General features: G+C 40.6%; 1 protein-coding gene across 3 annotated transcripts in view; it reads right to left on the bottom strand.

Moving 5' to 3' along the window:
- The window catches only part of TLK1 (tousled like kinase 1), a 180,498-nt gene extending 168,672 nt beyond the window's left edge, over positions 1–11,826 (bottom strand). For 2 of the 3 annotated variants that reach the window (XM_055572258.1, XM_055572262.1), the window contains exon 1: positions 11,545–11,826. In XM_055572258.1, the coding sequence (XP_055428233.1) occupies positions 11,545–11,683 (139 nt within the window). In that variant the 5' untranslated portion in view covers positions 11,684–11,826. Of the gene's footprint in view, positions 1–10,863; positions 10,883–11,544 lie in introns of those variants that run through there. The other variant, XM_055572261.1, reaches the window with a different exon arrangement.
- Positions 11,827–17,974: the final 6,148 nt, after the last annotated feature.

Genomic DNA, 17,974 nt, shown 5'->3' with positions numbered 1-17,974 from the left:
CTTTGTTGGCAAAGTAACGTCTCTGCTTTTGAATATGCTATCTAGGTTGGTCATAACTTTCCTTCCATGCCACAAATTTCACATTTAATTCTCACAACCTTATGAAACAGTTACTATTTCTTATTCCATCCTACAATCAAGAAAATCTAGGAATTCCCTGGCAGTCCAGTGTTTAGGACTCACTTCCATGCACGGGGCATGGCGTGGATCCTGGCTGAAGGAACCAGGATCCTGAAAGCCTCAGCAACCTCATGAACTGCAGCATGCCAGGCTCCCCTGTCCTTCACTATCTCCTGGACCTTGTTCAAATTCATGTCCATTGAGTCAGTGATGCTATTTTACCATCTCATCCTCTACCATCTCCTTCTCCTTCTGCCTTCAATCTTTCCCAGCATCAGGGTCTTTTCCAATGAATCAGCTCTTCATATCAGGTGGCCAAAGTATTGGAGATTCACCATCAGTCCTTCCAATGAATATTCAGGGTTGATTTCCTTTAGGATTGACTGGTTTGATCTCCTTGCAGTCCAAGGGACTCTCGCGAGTTTTCTCCAACACCACAATTCTAAAGCATCAGTTCTTCAGCGCTCAGCCTTCTTTATGGTCCAATTCTCACATCTGGACATGACTACTGGAAAAACCATAGCCTTGACTATATGGACCTTTACTGGCAAAGTGATGTCTCTGCTCTTTAATATGCTGTCTAGGTTGGTCATAGCTTTCCTTTCAAGGAGCAACCATCTTTCAATTTTAAAGATTTTTAAATAGTGAGAATGAAAAATAATAAAGCATTTGATAAATTGGATTAGACATACGTTCAGTGTGAGGATCTCAATCCTTTTGTTAACTAAAAAGTGTGCGTTAGTCAGTCACTCAGTCGTGTCTGACTCTTTGTGACCCTATGGACTGTGGCTCACCAGGCTCCTCTGTCCATGGGATTCTCCAGGCAAGAATACTGGAGTGGGTTGCCATTTCCTTCTCCAGGGGATCTTCCTGACCCAGCGATCAAACCTGGGTCTCCTGTATTGGAGGCAGACTCTTTACTCTCTGAGCCATCAGGGAAACTTTTGTTAACTGAAAGGCATTGTGTTAACAATATTTAAGCCTAGCAATCCCCAGGATGAGCTGAACCTTCCCTGGTTCAAAAAGACATGCCTAACTCATACGTCACTATTATACGAGCTGAATACAATTCTTTAAATAATAATTTGGTAATAGTTATCAAAAGCCCTTAACTGTTTTACACTTTTTGCCCTGATATTCCATGACTGAGAATCATGTTAGGGGTTGGGGGAAACTTTTACTCAGAGATATTCACTATATTAATATCTATTATAGCCAAAAGGGAGAAGGCAATGGCACCCCACTCCAGTACTCTTGCCTGGAAAATCCTATGGATGGAGAAGCCTGGTGGGCTGCAGTCCATGGGGTCGCTAAGAGTCGGACATGACTGAGCGACTTCACTTTCACTTTTCACTTTCATGCATTGGAGGAAGAAATGGCAACCCACTCCAGTGTTCTTGCCTGGAGAATCCCAGGGACGGCGGGGCCTGGTGGGCTGCCGTCTATGGGGTCGCACAGAGTCAGACACGACTGAAGAGACTTAGCAGTAGCAGCATAGCCAAAAAGAAAAGTTAAAGAAAAAGAAAAGAAATAACCTAAACAACTAAATACAGTAGTTAAGATGTTTTTGTTCACCATGATCCACTATTCAGGAAAACTATCACTCAACCTAATCTGTGATCTTCAGGGATCTGTTAATCATGGCTTTCTGTGGATTCCCCAACTCATCCTATCTACAGCCGTGGTGGCCACTTTGCTGTACTTCATCTCCCAGCTACCAATGACTGGTTAAGGAATTGACGATCACAATACATCGGCATCAACCCAGATGGCATGTGGACATCAGGAAAAAGTTAGTCTTTCAAGTGTAGTTGCTAAGCCAAAAAGTATGTGACTGAGGCTCCAGAAGCAAGAGGCTAGAAAAACCCAGATATGGAGTCAAAAAGGCTCAGTGACATCATTTGAGACTTTGGATCTAAGCTGCTTCCAAAGCTATTCCATCCTTCTCCATATTTACTATTCTCAATTATGTGAACCAGTAAATTATTTACCTTACCAAAGCTTGTGATAAGTTTTTATCACAGTAAGCAAAAGAATCATGATTAACACACTACCAAAAGAAGAATGGTTAAATAAAATACACTGAGTACACCTATTCTGTATCTTTGTGGATAAAATTCAATGGAATAATGCTGACAGAATAGCATAAACTGTTAAAGAGATGCACTCAGGAGCCTAGTCTGAATCTTGACTCTACTACAGATTCTCATGTGTCCCTGGTTAAACTAGTTAACCTCTGTGCTTCCATTTCCTCATCTGTAAAACAGGGACTCAATAATACCTACTGCATGATCATTAGAAGTAAATGAGTTACAATTTACAAAGTTCCTAAAACAAGTCCTACCATTAAGTATATATATCTTTTAAATAAATGAGTTTATATACATACATACATATACATGGGCTTCCCTGGTGGCTCAGATGGTAAAGAATCTGTATGCAATGCAGGAGACCTGGGTTTGGTCCCTAGATCGGGAAGATACCCCGGAGAAGGGAATGGCTACACAGTCCAGTATTCTTGCCTGGAGAATTCCACAGACAAGAGGAGCCATGTGATCATAAAGAGACACAACTGAGTAACACTTTCACTTTCATATATATATATGATATAAAATAATATATATACAAAGTAATTTCACTGATTTTTTTTAAAATTTGTGCACAGAAATAGGAAAAACTGTTTTTTTAAAAAAAAGCAAAAATACCCTATTTGTCAAAAAAGAAGAAAAAAAAACAAGGAACATGCCTCAGGTCTTATGAAAGACAGGATGACTCTGACTGGCTTCATACAAATCCCCTGACATTCTCCAGAGGCACCATAGCTGTATTTACCATCAGACAGGAAGCACATACACAGTGGCAAGGGCCGAGTTAACACAATGTATGCCATTTAAAAATAACAGCAAGTACCAGGTTAAAGCTTAATTTAAACCTAGAAGAATGTCATTTCACCAACTAAACTAGTTTCCCAGGAAAGATACAAACTTACGAGCACAACGAACACTTAACGCGTGTGTGTGCACCCGTGCTCAGCTGTGTCCAATCCTTTGGGACCCAATGGACTGTAGCCCACTGGGCTCCTCTGTCCATGGGATTCTCCAGGCAAGAATACTGAGATGAGTTGCTGTGCCCTCCTCGAGGGGATCTTCCTAACCTAGGGATCGAACCCAAGTCTCCTACACTGCAGGCAGACTCTTTACTGTCTGAGCCATCTGGGAAGCCCCATGTCATCCCCTAAAACTGCTCATATTTGAGTTTATACTGCATCTTGTAGAATACAAGCCTTTTAACTTAAATAGAGGTATATAACCTGTCATCTTGAAATTCACAAATTTCAAATCTAATAATGAAGCCACATTGAGAAGATTTGTTTCACAACACACACTTGTTTCAGCTCTGCATCTTTCTACATTATGCTTTAAATTCCTATCAAACCATTCAAATTCTGTCGCTCGTTAGATACACTAAGTAATACATGTTATCAAGAGATCTGTTTTGTATGAAATAAAGTAATTAAAGCTTTAAGTGTTTTAAAAAAACACTTCTTGTAAGATGAACCAGGTTGAGAGTCAAGCCTCCTTTCCCTTCCATAATGAACACTAAATCATCTGCCACTAAAGCATCTCAATTTTGTTGAGCACCTCATGCACCAGGTTAAAATCCTTCACAATAAGTGGACTTCGAAAATTCTCGTTTCAAATTCTAATGTTTATTTGTTACAACTGTAGTGAGCTTATGAGGCCAAAATATTAAGATAAATAGCATTCTAATTAATTATTAAACATGAAAATAAGATTTTTCATTAGTATACTTCTAACATTTTTCATAAAATTTAAGATTTGCACAAACTGATTTTGAATTTTTCGTTTTTTTAATCCTATCTCCATACACATACAAAATTCATGCCCAAGAAAAAAAAGTTTATCAGTAAACTGAATGAGCCAAAATGACTGATTATTAAATTAAATTTTGTTTAGGAAAAACTAAGAAATTACTCAAAATGAAATTTCTTTATCTTGGGCAATATATCCGAGTGGTTAAAATGCAGATGATTAAAATCTCAGCTCTAACATTTACTACTGTGTGTCATACTGGGCAAGTTTCTTTACTTCTCTGGGCTTTGGCTCCTCATAGGCAAAATGAGAATAACTGTATATACCTCAAAGAGTTAATAAGAATTAAATGAATTAACATGTACAAACACTAAACTTCAGCTATTACTGTTACCATTATGACTCTCTAAAATATAACTTTGGCCACCTCATGCAAAGAGTTGACTCACTGGAAAAGACTCTGATGCTGGGAGGGATTGGGGGCAAGAGGAGAAGGGGACGACAGAGGATGAGATGGCTGGATGGCATCACTGACTAGATGGACGTTGAGTCTGAGTGAACTCCGGGAGTTGGTGATGGACAGGGAGGCCTGGTGTGCTGCAATTCATGGGGTCGCAAAGAGTCGGACACGACTGAGTGACTGAACTGAACTGAAAATATAACTTGCCTATAAAATACTAAAATGAGTGTCTTCCTGGGTCTGAAATATGTATATATTAAGTATAAAATCATTCAGTTTAAAAAAAAAAAAAACTTTAACAGTCCTTTGACAAAACTTTCTGTTAGGTGCCAACTCTATAGAGGACATCCTACTATGCAATGAGAATATGGAAATGAACAAAAGAAAGTCTCTGAATTCAAGACCTTTCTGTAGAGTAGGGGAAAAAAAAAAGTCTATAAAAAAAGGTATGATGACACAGGTGCTATGAAACAGACAAGAATTGTCTGCAGGACACTACAGAACACTATGGCTTCCCAGGTGGCGCTAGTGGTAAAGAACCCTCATGCCAACACAGGAGACATGAGAGACGCAGGTTCGATCCCTAGGTGGGCAAGATCCCTTGGCGGGAACAGTAACCCACTCCAATATTCTTGCCTGGAGAATCCCATGGACAGAGAAGTCTTGTCGGCTAGGGTCCACAGGCTTGCAAAGAGTCATACAAGACTGAAGCGACTTAGCACACATGCACAAATAGAACACTAAGGAACAGAGGCATCTAACCAGGGGGAGCAGGGGAGACACCCTAGAAAGAATTTCTGAGAAACAATCACCTAGTTTCCTCCACTTCAGGACACCACATTGCTATTTACATAATTTACACAGCTTTTAACATATTCGTAATAGCATTTTAGAATGCAGATCAATAAAAAGACAAGATCACCTAGTACACTACTACTTAACTATGCTCACAAACAAACTTAAAAATCTTTTGTTAATAATGAAGATGACTATCTTAACATAACCTTGACTGCTTCCTCAAAAAAACATTTATTTTACAAATAAATAAAAGCTACAAACTTTCCTCCAGTAAATTATAATGAAACTGATGTCAAAGAATATTTTTCAGCTGTTAAAGACCTCTGAAGGATTTGAATTCAACCCCCCCCATTTTACAGATTTAGAGGAGCCACAAAGTATAATGGGAAAGCAGTAAGTTGAAAATCAGAAAACCGCATCTTGGTCCCAACTCTCCTAGAGTGAAAGTCTGGGCAAAGTTTCCTCATCGGTAAACTAAAAAATTTGAATTCAATTGCTTCCAGGGTCCTTTTCAGCTCTGTAATTCTCATGTTATGAAACCGAAGCAGATAAGCAACTTGCCCAAACATCACCCATCTAGTTAAGGGCAAAGTAGGGACACTTGTTTTCCAATTATCAATGCACTTTCTCTTTTGCAGCATACTGCTTCTCCCACTTCATAACACCGTTCCTCTAAATTATTCTAAGATATGTGGAAATTATTAAAGAAAACGAAGGAGTTTACAAAACTAAATGACTTATTCCTATAGTTCTTCTATAGAAAATGAGCTTTAAATCTAAATGAAACAAATACATGAACTCTCAAGCTCTGTGTCACTTACTTCACTAAAACTGACCTCAGGAAAGTTAAAGGAGTTTATCCTTAAACTTCCAAGTACCTAAAATCTAACCTTTCAATACATTTCACAGAAGAGACTATGTTCCATACTAAATTAAAATATGAATTGTTATGGATAATCATAACTATTACATGCATACTTCTCTGAATAAGATGAGAATTAAAATTCTTTTTATGTTCTGGTCATAATATGCACTTTTTTATTCAAGACAGATCAATTTAAACACTTACTTTTCCTTTAGCTATCCTTTTTTCAGACTCTCTAGCTTTTAAACCATTAGATTAAGCACATTACCTCTGAAATCACATAAACAATTAAAAATAAAAGACTATACAGAATGCTGATAGTTTCTCTTTTAAAACTGAAAATCAGCCCCCAGAAGTGCAACTCTACTAAACTATATCATAAGCAGCATCTGATTCCCTAAAATGTCTTCAAAGCTTATTATATTTTGCAGGGAATTTATCAAGATTTCAGGAAGACTGACAGTGTTGATTCCAGAAAATACAGGAATATCTGCAGAAGAAAAGCACAATAAAAATGCTAAACAGCAATAAAGTCAACAGTAGTTTCATACTACTGAAATTTGAGGATTTTCAAAAACATTCATGGATATATAAGTAGTTTAACTACATTTACTAATTTTCAAAGAATCACAGAATGTTTGCATTTTTTAATTGGATGGGACCTTAAGTCACTTAATCCAATACCACACAAATAAGAATTTATTGAATTTATCTCCACCCCACCCCAAAAGTCCATGTACATGCACATGTTCAGTCATGCCCGGCTCTTTGTAACCCTATACACTGTATGTAGCCCGCCAGGCTCCTCCGTCCATGGGATTCTCCAGGCAAGAATACTGGAGTAGGTTGCCATTTCCTTCTCCAGGGGATCGTCAGGGATCGAACCCATGTCTCTTATGTCTTCTGCACCAGCAGTGTAGTTTACTTTAAATTCTCATAGTTAAATATTTCAAGAGACAGGTCTTTCCATTGCTGGTCAAGTCTAGTTGTTACACGGTTCTTACATTCTTGTCAAAAAAAAAAAAATACAGAATTCATTCTATGCCTTCGCAACTTTCATCTGTTAGTTTATCTTCTGTAACAGCATAATAAATACATTCTCTTCTATTTGTTTTTGAAATATCTGAAAACAGCTATACTCTTCCCCACCCTTCAAGACTAGTCTCTCGCTCAATCTAAATGTATGGTCCACAGATTTCTTGTGTGTCCTGAAGACACTTCTGGGATAAAATGTACTTCCACATTGCAAGTAACCTTTAAAAACAACAGCCAACTGTTGAATTTTGGTGTAATATCAAAGAATAACTTCCCAAAAGGCTAGTAAAATAGTTCTAAGTACCTATCTATGTGAAATTGGGTTCTCAACACATGCCTCAAAATATATCTCAACAGACGGAAAGAAGAAAATCCAGCTACCTTCTAGTATGCCAGAAATTAAAGTGGTTTGTAAAAATATAAAACAATTCCACTAGTCTCACTGAAGTTTTTGTTTTAGAATATTTATTCATCATTTTAAAATTCGTTAACATGTAATCAAATTGTTGTTTTTAGATAAATAAATGTTTCTGAAGTTATTTCATTACAAATATAGTAAATACCAAGACATAACCCACATAAACAAAATCTCTTTAGAGACCTGAATAATTAAGGAGTAAAGGGGGTCCTGAGACCAAAAAGGCTAAAACATAACCTATTTCTCAGGGGCCGATTCCCGGGCTTCTATCTTGAATTTCCCTTTCTCCTCTAATACATAAAAATGCCTCTGTAAGGGAGGCGCCTACCACATATCTATGCATTCACGAGCTAGAATCCTTAAACATACAACTCGGTCTTGCTGCAGCAGGTGACTTTAAAAAATTAAAGTGCCATCTGACACATAACTTTTAACATCTTCCTACAGGTATTATGCAATCATCTGGAATCAAATACTTTTAACTCTTCCGTCTAAAGATGCAGTCTGTAAATACAGAAAGAGAGAGCAAGTTTATGACTATGATATTATCTTTTTGGCCAAACTATTTTTGCTATTTATATAAAAGTAAAAAGCAAATTATTTATATCTGGAAAAATGGAATAAAAAAGACAAGTCTTTTGTATAACCATTTATTTGACTCACAGCAGTAACCCATTCAAAAGTACTTATGTACTGATATGAAAAAAAAAAAAAAAAAATCTATTCATCTAGCCAACACATTCCTAGGCCTCAGCAAACAAAACTGACCTTATCTGAAAATTTCTTAACTTCTCACATCCTTATTCACAGAATTATTAGAAGATAAACTGGGATAGAGAATTTAGCCACAGGTTTAAAAGATCTACTGTGAAACCTAGAGCTACACTGCTGAGCACCTCTCAGAGAATTTTAAGACTGATAAAGGAAAAGCTTTGGAACTCCAAGGAAAGAAATTATTAATAGTCTGTGTGTGTTAGTCACTCAGTCATGTCCGACTCTTCACGACCCCATGGACTGTGGCCCACCAGGCTCTTTGGTCCATAGAATTCTCCAGGCAAGAATACTGGAGTGGCTTGCCATTTCCTTCTCCAATTAATAGTCTACACTCTACCATACAAATTCCTGAATTCCAATAAATTCCTAAATCTTATGATTTAGGCTTATGGATAAGATACTTATGGTTTATCTTTAAAAATAGCCCATTTTCAAAGTTAAGTTTGCTTAAAAGGAGTTCATCACATATATAACTTTATATATGTACATATACATGTGTATCTCTTTTAAGTTTAAAATTTTATATTCTCTATTACATTAAGTTGGCTCAATTTTTCAAGAAACAAAGTTTGTTCTCTCCTTGATACATAGACTCAAGTTCCATTAATAGTAATGCTTTTCACTAGCTATCAGTCACCAGCAATTAAAGCTATCAAATTTGGATTTCCCTGGTGGCTCAGTATCCTCCTGCCAATGCAGGGGACATGGTTCAATCCCTGGTCCAGGAAGATCCCACATCCTGCAAAGCAGCTAAACCCAAGCACTGACCCCATGCTCTGTAACAAGAGAAGCCACAGCAATGAGAAGCCTGTGTACCCCAACCAAGAGTAGCACCAGCTCATGGAAACCAGAAAAAAGCCTGCACAGCAACAAAGACCCCACATAGCCAAAAATAATTTTTTTTAAAAAAGCTCTTAATTTACATCAATTTATACAACAGACTAATATGTTACCTGGAAAAGATGCCAAGCACTTGTTAAAATAAAAACTGGGATCCCACTCAATAGACAATGGTAACACCTTGATTCCTAGGGTTTCATATATGCAATTAGTGTTCACATTAGTGAAATCTGAAACAATAGCTTCAAGATGAATACATAACCCTACAGAGCATTAAAAGTTTTAACTTATTTCCTGGTTGGTCAAAAAAAAGCAATATACCACTGTCACCATACAGGTATTTGGGTGTGAAGTATAACTTACACAACAGCATGTCTTGTTATTTCATAAATTGAGACTATTTAGGTTACATAAAAATCCAAACTGCTGGAAAAAATTCACCTTATTTGGAAGTTCAAGCTAAATTATTCCAATCTTTCAAAATTTTAAAACATCAGGAAAAGTGCAGAATAGTACACAAGTTTTTTAATGAGTTGAAGTAACCTCTGAAGTTGACAAAATCTAGATTCTACAGACCCAAAATTACTAACATTGATTACAGATGTTAACAGATGAACAATTCAACACTACGTCCTCATTAACAAGTACAGTGCTTGGCTCACACAAAATGTCTGAATAAATACTTAAGAAATGAATAATTTAAAAAAAGGTATAGCCTTAAAAAGTCTTTCCCAAGACATCACTGAATATCACTCATTATACTATCACTCATTATACTATCATTCCTAACACTGCAATTTAGCATCTTAATGAAAGTATAGACAAAAGTAAAAGCATGCGAAAAGCACCAACTGCCGTTCACAAAATAGATTTTAAGACATTCATTTACACATTTTCAAGTGAAGAAAGAAAAATCACCAGGTGTACTAAATTCGAGTTAGTCAATAAATGAACTTTTATCTTCTAATAATCAGAACTCAGGGTTGGGGGTGAGATGGAAAGAGGAAATGTCTGTCAAAGTATTCAGAACGCTTAATGGATGCCATAAATCAAATCTTCCCATGAATTTTCCAGAGCAAATTCATGCCAATCTTTGAGCCTATTGTCACTTTCACACATGCTCACAGGAACAAAATGACAAAGAACGCTATGCCTGAACCACTGGATTCAGGGCACAAACCACTTGACTAACAAATGTCAAGACTCTGAGTCATAAATACTGATAGATATTTTCAAAATAAATTAATCCCACCGACTCCTACATAAATCAAAGCTCTTTGTATCTTTAAAGGATTCACTAGACTACTGGACTTCCCGACGTTTTTTCGAAAATGTGACTACAATCTTCCTGTGTGACACAACTGGCCGTGAACAACCCATTTACCAATTGCTCATGAATACCGCTGAACGTTTTCCAGACAAAAGGACGCTAAACGCGATTCTACACACATTTATTCTTCCCTCATAAATATGTGTTCTCCTAAATTTAATTTTACGTCGTATACTTAAAGTTAAATACAACAAGTTAAAATTTTAGTCAAAAGCACTCCGGTGTCTTACTAGCTGTGTAACTGCTACATCTGGTGGCAGCACACTTGCATGCAGGAAGCCAGAAAACTTAGAAAACAATTGTAACCGATCTGGTGAATGTTTGCAGTAACCTTTATGCAGCGATTTCCCACAAAACCCACGACCCTGTCGGAGAAGAACAGTAGCCTACTTGCAACAGAGAGGTAACACACAAATATGCAGGAGGTGATGGCGAAGCAAAGTTGCAACCATCTGGGTGGTTTTAAAAGCCTGCCCACGAATCGGTCTCTAGTTTAAACTGCTCGGGGTGGGGGTGGCGGGGCAGGCCAGGGATCAAAGTCGGCTTTGATAATTTCAGCGGCTCTCCCCAAAAGGCAGAGATCTTGCCAGTGAGGGGCATCCTCCAGGTCCCGGGCAGCAAAGCTCGCAGAGCGGGGACCGCCTCTAGGGGAGGAGTGCGCGAGGGAAGGGGAGGGGGCTCGAGGATGAATGCTTCACCGAGAGGGAAAACCCACCAGAGACCGGAGGCCGGGAGGTTAAGAGTACTGAGAGTACTAGCAAATGGAGCAGAAAGGGGGCTCGCGTCCGGGGTCAGGCTTCCCACCCTAGCAGGACTGCCTCTTAGGAACCCCAAGCGAGTCTGTGCGCCGCGCCTCGCCCCGTCCCCTCCAGCGCGCACCCCTTCGTCCGTCTTCGCCACCCGCGAACCACCACCCACAACCGGAGCACTACCTCCCCCGGGCCGGGCGGCCTCGCGTCCACCTCGTCCCCCTCCCCCACCCCGGGGTCGCGGGAAGGAGACCCGGGGGCGCGCGGGCCGCGGCGCGGGGAAGGGAGGCCCGCGAGCGGGCGCGGGCGCGACGGCACTTACCTTCCCTGGGCCTCCCGGATGGCGGCGTGTGATTCAGCAGGGACCTGGCCGCCGCCGCCGAGCCCGGGGTTGGAGACGTGGAGAGCTGGGACCAAGATGGCGGCCCCTCCAAACTTCCACTGCTACTTTGGACACTCATCAAGCTACTTTCTGGGAACCCGACTCCCCCCCTGCGACGGCAGCGGCGGCAACAGCACCGGCACCCGCCTCCGTCATGGCGGGGGCCGCGCTGAGGGCGAGCAGGAGAGCGAGGGCAGGGAGGGGAGAGTCAAGGGGATGGGGGAGGAAACCAAGAAGGGGGGAGGTGGGGAGGGTAGAGGTGAGGGGAGGAGAGGGGACGGGGAGGAGGAAAAGCGGGAGAAGTAAGGGAGCCGGCGGGCGCGCCGGGGAAGAGGCGGAGGGAAGGAGCGCCGCGGCGGAGGCGTCGAGGGGGCGCCCGCTGGGGCCGGGGTCGGAGCGCGGGCGGAGCGCGGGCTGCGCCAGCCGAAAAGACTTCCGCGGGCGGAACCTGCCGGCACCTCTGCAGTGCGTCGGCCCCCGGCGTCGCCCGAGTGGCGGTGGCGGCGGCGGCGGGCGGTGGGTGGCGGCTGAGGCGGCGGGGTAACCTCTGCATCAGTTACGGGCGGCGGCGGCGTCACGCGCCGCCTGTGCAAACACTATCGCGAGGCTCCTGCGCCTCCGGTAGCGGCGGCGGCGGCGGCGGCGGCCGCGGGACCAGGCTTGGGGGAGGGACCTGCCAGGGATTGGGGGCGGGGGGGACTGGGGAGGGAACGAGCGCGCGAGGGAGGAGACGCGGGCGCTGGGCGCTCCGGGCGCACCCGCGGATCGCTGCTCGGCGCGGGAGCCCGGGGCCGGCGGACTGGCGTGCGCCGGGGGCGGCCTCCCGGAGCCGGCCGGAGGGAGGCGCGCCCCGCACGCGCCCCCGCTGCGCTGCACCGGCTCCCGCGCCCGCTCCGCTGCCACCTGACTCCCCCTTTCTCCCGCGGAAGCGCGCCTGCCTCCCGACCCACACCCAGCCTGGGGAGAAATGCTTCTGCTCTCTCTGGGCTGTCGTTTCTCAGGAGTTCGATGTGATCATTTCTCAAAATGGAACTGCAAAGTTGAGAGTTGCTTTTTTTTTCCTCTCTGTACTGTGTAAAAAAACAAAACAAAACAAAACAAAAACGGTGTGCGCCTCCCCGTCTACAGAACGGGAGTGGTTATCGAATAAAAGAGCTAACAAAATAAGTTGGGTGGAAATAAAATTTTACAAATGTTTTCCAACAAGAAAGACAATCTTTACTGGTGTATGCACTGTATGTGTGGTCTGGCAGTTCTTTGTTTTAAAACAGTAGGTGGAAAGTCTGAATAGAAAAATTTGATCACCGAGTTCACATTTTTAGGGTATGAAGAGGGTATAGTTTCTAGAAAGTTCCAGTGACTGCCACTGCTGAGTCGTGACTACAAAATATTGAAGCGAACTACAGCATCTGTTAAAATTTATAGTTACAATGTAACTTTCTACACACCCACACAGGGACAGACACATCAGGGATTGGGCATCTTGTACATAAAAGAGCCTTCTAATAGTTCAGGAAAAATACAACGAAGTTATTGCTCTCTTTAAAAAACCAAATTGAATAGAACACTAAAAAGATTATGATATAGAGTAACTGTACAGGCATGAGGAAATGGCATTACCAGGGGAACAAAAATGTCACTTCTATTTTTTATTTTTATGACTGTGCTTCTCATAGTAATGTTTTGTTCAGATAAACTATCATATTAAAATAGAACCTTGGTTGTCAGTTATCTCCAGAAGTAATTTTAGTTTTCTTGTGCTTCAGATTCTTCAGTGAGTTTTTAGTTATGTTCTGCTTTTCATACTTGGGGTAATCTCAAATTAAACAACTTCAGTGAGGTATAATTAACATGCAATAAACTGCACATATTTAAAGTGTGCAATTTGATGTTTTCATGTGTATACAACCCTGAAACCATTTCTACAATCAAGATAGTGAATATATCCATCTGCCTCCAAAATTTCCTCTACCCCTTTCCGGTTCCTCTTTCCCTACACCCCCATCCCCAAGTAACCACAGAACTGCTTTCTGTCACTTAGTTTACATTTCCCAGAACTTTAGATAAAAGGAATTGTACAATTTGAACTCTTTTGTCTGACTTCTTTTACTCACTGTAATTATTTTGAGATTGATCTACATTGTTGGATTTATCAATAGTTCATTTCTTTTTCTTTCTGAGTATGCCATTGTGTGAATATACCACACTTTATTCATTCACCTGTTGATGAAATTTGGATTGTTTCCACTGTTTTACTAATATGAATAATGCTAGTATGAACATTTGTGTACAAGTCTTTGTGTGGACATATGCTTTCCTTTCTCTTGGATACATATCTAGAACCTTACATTAGATTTTTCTACTAAAGTGCATACACCCTAAGGCAAAACAAGAATTCCTGTAAGATAGGTAGTAGGTAGCTGTATGTTCTCAGTATTTTAAAAGAGAAAGCTTAGTCAGCTGATTGTGGTGAAAAGGACAGAAAAGAAGTCAAGAGACCTGGATACTAGTCTCAGCAGGTAGCAATCCTTCTTGATTTAATTTCCTCATCCGTGAAAAAGAGGTTAGAGTCACTCGGTGATTTCTAAAGCTCCCACCAGTTTCAAGATTTTACCCAGAGCTCAGCTCCTCTGGAGAGTAGTAAACAAAACTCAACCAAAGAAATTTGATAGGAGGTTATCTGCCTCCCAATCCTCCCAAGAGCCTCAGGATACCTGTACACCAACACCAGTTACATTTTATGCAGACTGACTCCTTGTATTTTAAATGGTAACTAGAGGATCACAACAAATCCAAATACATAATACAATTACTTTCGATTTGTTTTTGTTATGAGTGCTGCCTTGGAAAGACAATTAAATGACTGATTCCTACTTTCTTGCAGCTTATGATAAAGATAGTCAACATGACTGACTTGCAGAGAGGCTACTGCCAGCAACAAGGAACTACTTAAATAAACCGTGACTTAGCCTGAAAATAGAATGTTATGCTATCACTTAAAATCATGTCTTTGAAAAATACTTAAAAAGATGATAAAAAATTCCCTTGTATATTGTAAGTGAAAGCACGGGTATGATCCCAATTCGTTTGTAAGTATGCAAAGCAAAGGACTGCAAGGATGCACCCCCAAAAGTGTAGCTAGCCTTGGGTTGTAAGATTGCATAATTATTCCTTTCTGCTCTTCCAAATGTTATACAATGAATCTCATATTAAGTAATTTAAGCATAAAAAGGATATGGACACAAGTTGTGCAAAAACATAATTTTATTGAATTATTGTAAAAACTTTTAAATAGTGAGTAGAGGCTCCCGCATACCTTGTACACCGGCAAGGACACAGGCATTTGAATAATGTTTGACAGAGATAGATGGAATGGTTAGAGTGATAGCTTGCCCAATAGAACAAGATATAGGAAAGTCAGGAGAGTCTAGGTTCAGCCACTCTGGGAGAGGAGAAATATCAGGAAAAGCAAGGAAAGATCATTGGAAGGGGGTTACAGCAAGATGGAAGCACAGGAATGAACTAAGCAAGTAAAAGGAGAATGCAGTAAGACTGCCTACAAAGAATCAGGCAGAGTGTTCTTTCTGTGAATTGAGAGCGCCATGAAGACGGAGACTAAAGCCCATTATACAATGCCTGACACAGAACCAAGGGCTCTGTCAATGTTTGCGGAATGGATGATGAGGAATGGAGCAGTTCAGAAGTCTTCAAGGGTCTTCTGATATAAGATCATATACAAAAAGGGAGATCTTAGCCCTGATCTATAGCCTAGTCATAATTTACAACTACGTTTATGAGACTCTTCTATTTATATAACAGTAAAAAAAAATTTTGCGAAGCATCAATATTATATATATATATAATAAATGCTAATACCTCTTAGCATTTGATTCCTTCTAAATTTGAGGAAATAATTAATCTCTAAATCCCGTTCCCCCAAACCAATCAGAAAAGAGCCCAGAAATTGGATGAAAAGTCCTTTCTAAGTATTGTCCCAGACAGTGGGCTGCTGGAGCCAGTTCATACAGCCCAGAGAGCAGATTGTACAAGTCTCTCCCTCAACTCAGAGTTCAATGCCCCAACACTGGTAGCTTGAAACTGGCCATGGTAAGAGTATTTACAACTCCAAAGTCAGCAAAATCTGCATATCAAGGCTTCTTTGCCAACACACCACTGCTCCCACAGTACATAGATCATTGCCTTATTATCTTCCATTTCCCCACCCTGGCTAAAATCCTAGTGAGGGCAAGGACCTTGTCTGTCATGTTTACAGTTATACTCCCAACATCTAGCACCTGCTTGGCATACAGCTCGTGCTGATACGTATTTGTTGAGCTGATCAATTACCCACATAGCTGATTAGCAAGCACCTGAGCCCCCTGGGCTAATCGGCTGGTAAACAACTGTGTTGGCCACGCTAGGTGAGGAAGAAAAGGCCAAATATTCCCCCACCCCCTCACACTTACACTTCATTGGCCAATGACTGTGATTTGGTAAAGTTCACTGACCTTGTTAGGGTTGCCAGATGAAATATAAATTTTGCATGGGCCATACTTACACTAAAAAGGGTTTTGTTGTCTGTATAAAATTCAAATGTAACTGAGAATCCCGTATTTTCATTTGCTACAGCTGGCAACCCTAGCCCTTTTTAACTAAGCCAAAAAAAGTTGATGAAGTATTACCTAGTAAAATTGAAGATGCTATGACCCAGCAATTGCATTCCAAAATCTGTATCTTGAAGTAGTTCTTGTTTATGTGCACCAGGAGAAAGAACAAGCATGTCCATAACACTACTGTTAACAGCAGCCAAACACTGGAAACCACCAAATGTTTGCTAACAAGAAAATAGATTAATAGAGTTGTGTATATTCACACAATAGGATACTATACAACAATTAAAATTCTCACAGGCATGATGCTGATTTACATGACCAAATTAAAGAAAGATGAAGTCAGTTTGATTCATTTGTAAAACATTCAAACCTAAATAACATAGTGTTCAGGAATATATAAGTATGTGTGGCAAAACTAGAAAGAAAAAAGAAAAAGGAATGAGAAGCCAAAATCAGAGTCGCTAGTTCCATCCAGGAAAAGGCAGGATGTGACCGTGGAGGACTCACAGGGACTTCAAAAGCATCAGTAAACGCACTGCTGTTAAGTTGGGTGGGAGTGTAGATGCATGATTTTCTTACTCTTTTTCTTTAAGCTATTTATATATATCAGGATCTGCTCTCATATGTATGAAATATTCCATTACAAATGTTTAGGAAATGGAGCGTGCTGGGCCTTTTCATTAGAATGAACTGAAACACCCAGCCTGTCTCCTCTTGCCTGGACTCACCGCCAGATTTGATTTCCTTCTTTGTCTGAACATATGCACACAGACGAGAGTTCTCAAGATACCTGCCCTACCTTCGTGACTTGCCACCTTAGTAGTATCCTTTCTGGTAGAGGCTTAGACAAATGACTCCATTGCATTGGATTATGAGGAATTCTATTTTCACTGAGTTTGTTCTACCTGTCCTGCACAATTCACAGAGCGGCTGCTTGAAGATGATGATTTCCAAATCCCTGTAGTGATAGCTTCAGGGTTTTGTGGGTAATAGGCTAGGTTACTCTTCCTCTGATCTCTTTAGCTGTGAAAGTGGTTTCCTTCAGGTTTGTCAACTCATTGGGGGAGGCTCGTCTTGATCCGTACATCACTGAAACTGGAATTACTAGATTCTCAAAACTGATTCATTTAGCCTGAGGTTAAAAAATTACAATCAGCTTCAAACAATATTACCTCCCCCAAAGTGCACTAGAGGCAATCTTCCAAGGGCATGAGTATTATGAAATGTTTACGAAAACAAAGTACAACAAGCAAACAGTGCTCATAGCAGATTTTAAATCAACAGCGTACCTCTTAATAAAGCAGTCTACTGAGAAATGATTAAGAAAACATGTCAAACCAATTGTAATCTAGTGTTCCACTTCACTCAGATCCTAAGTCTTACTAATTGAACTGAAATATAAATTCATAGCTATAGAGGGAAGAACAAAGACTTCCAAAACCTTATTTACCCTGGAATTGGTTTCTGCAGTAGGAATTTGTTTTTTGGTTGCACCACATGGCATATGGATCCTAGCTCCCCCGCCAGGGATCGAACTTGCATCCCCTGCATTGGAAGCAGGGAATCTAAATCACTGGACCACCAGAGAAGTCCTGCAAATTATTTTGTAGGCAAAGAAATTGATGTTCCTTTTCATAAACATTAATATCAAATATCCTTGATTTTTGACAATATCTTTCCAACTGTATGGTTTCAAGACTTTCAAAATCACTTAATCCAAGCAAAAATCACTTAATGCTTTCCTAACAAATAAAAAA

This window comes from Bubalus kerabau, chromosome 3, assembly GCF_029407905.1.
Source record: "Bubalus kerabau isolate K-KA32 ecotype Philippines breed swamp buffalo chromosome 3, PCC_UOA_SB_1v2, whole genome shotgun sequence".
Taxonomy (NCBI): Eukaryota; Metazoa; Chordata; class Mammalia; order Artiodactyla; family Bovidae; genus Bubalus; species Bubalus kerabau.
The sequence above is the reverse complement of the archived record's forward strand: the minus strand, read 5'-3'. Positions and strand labels throughout refer to the sequence as shown.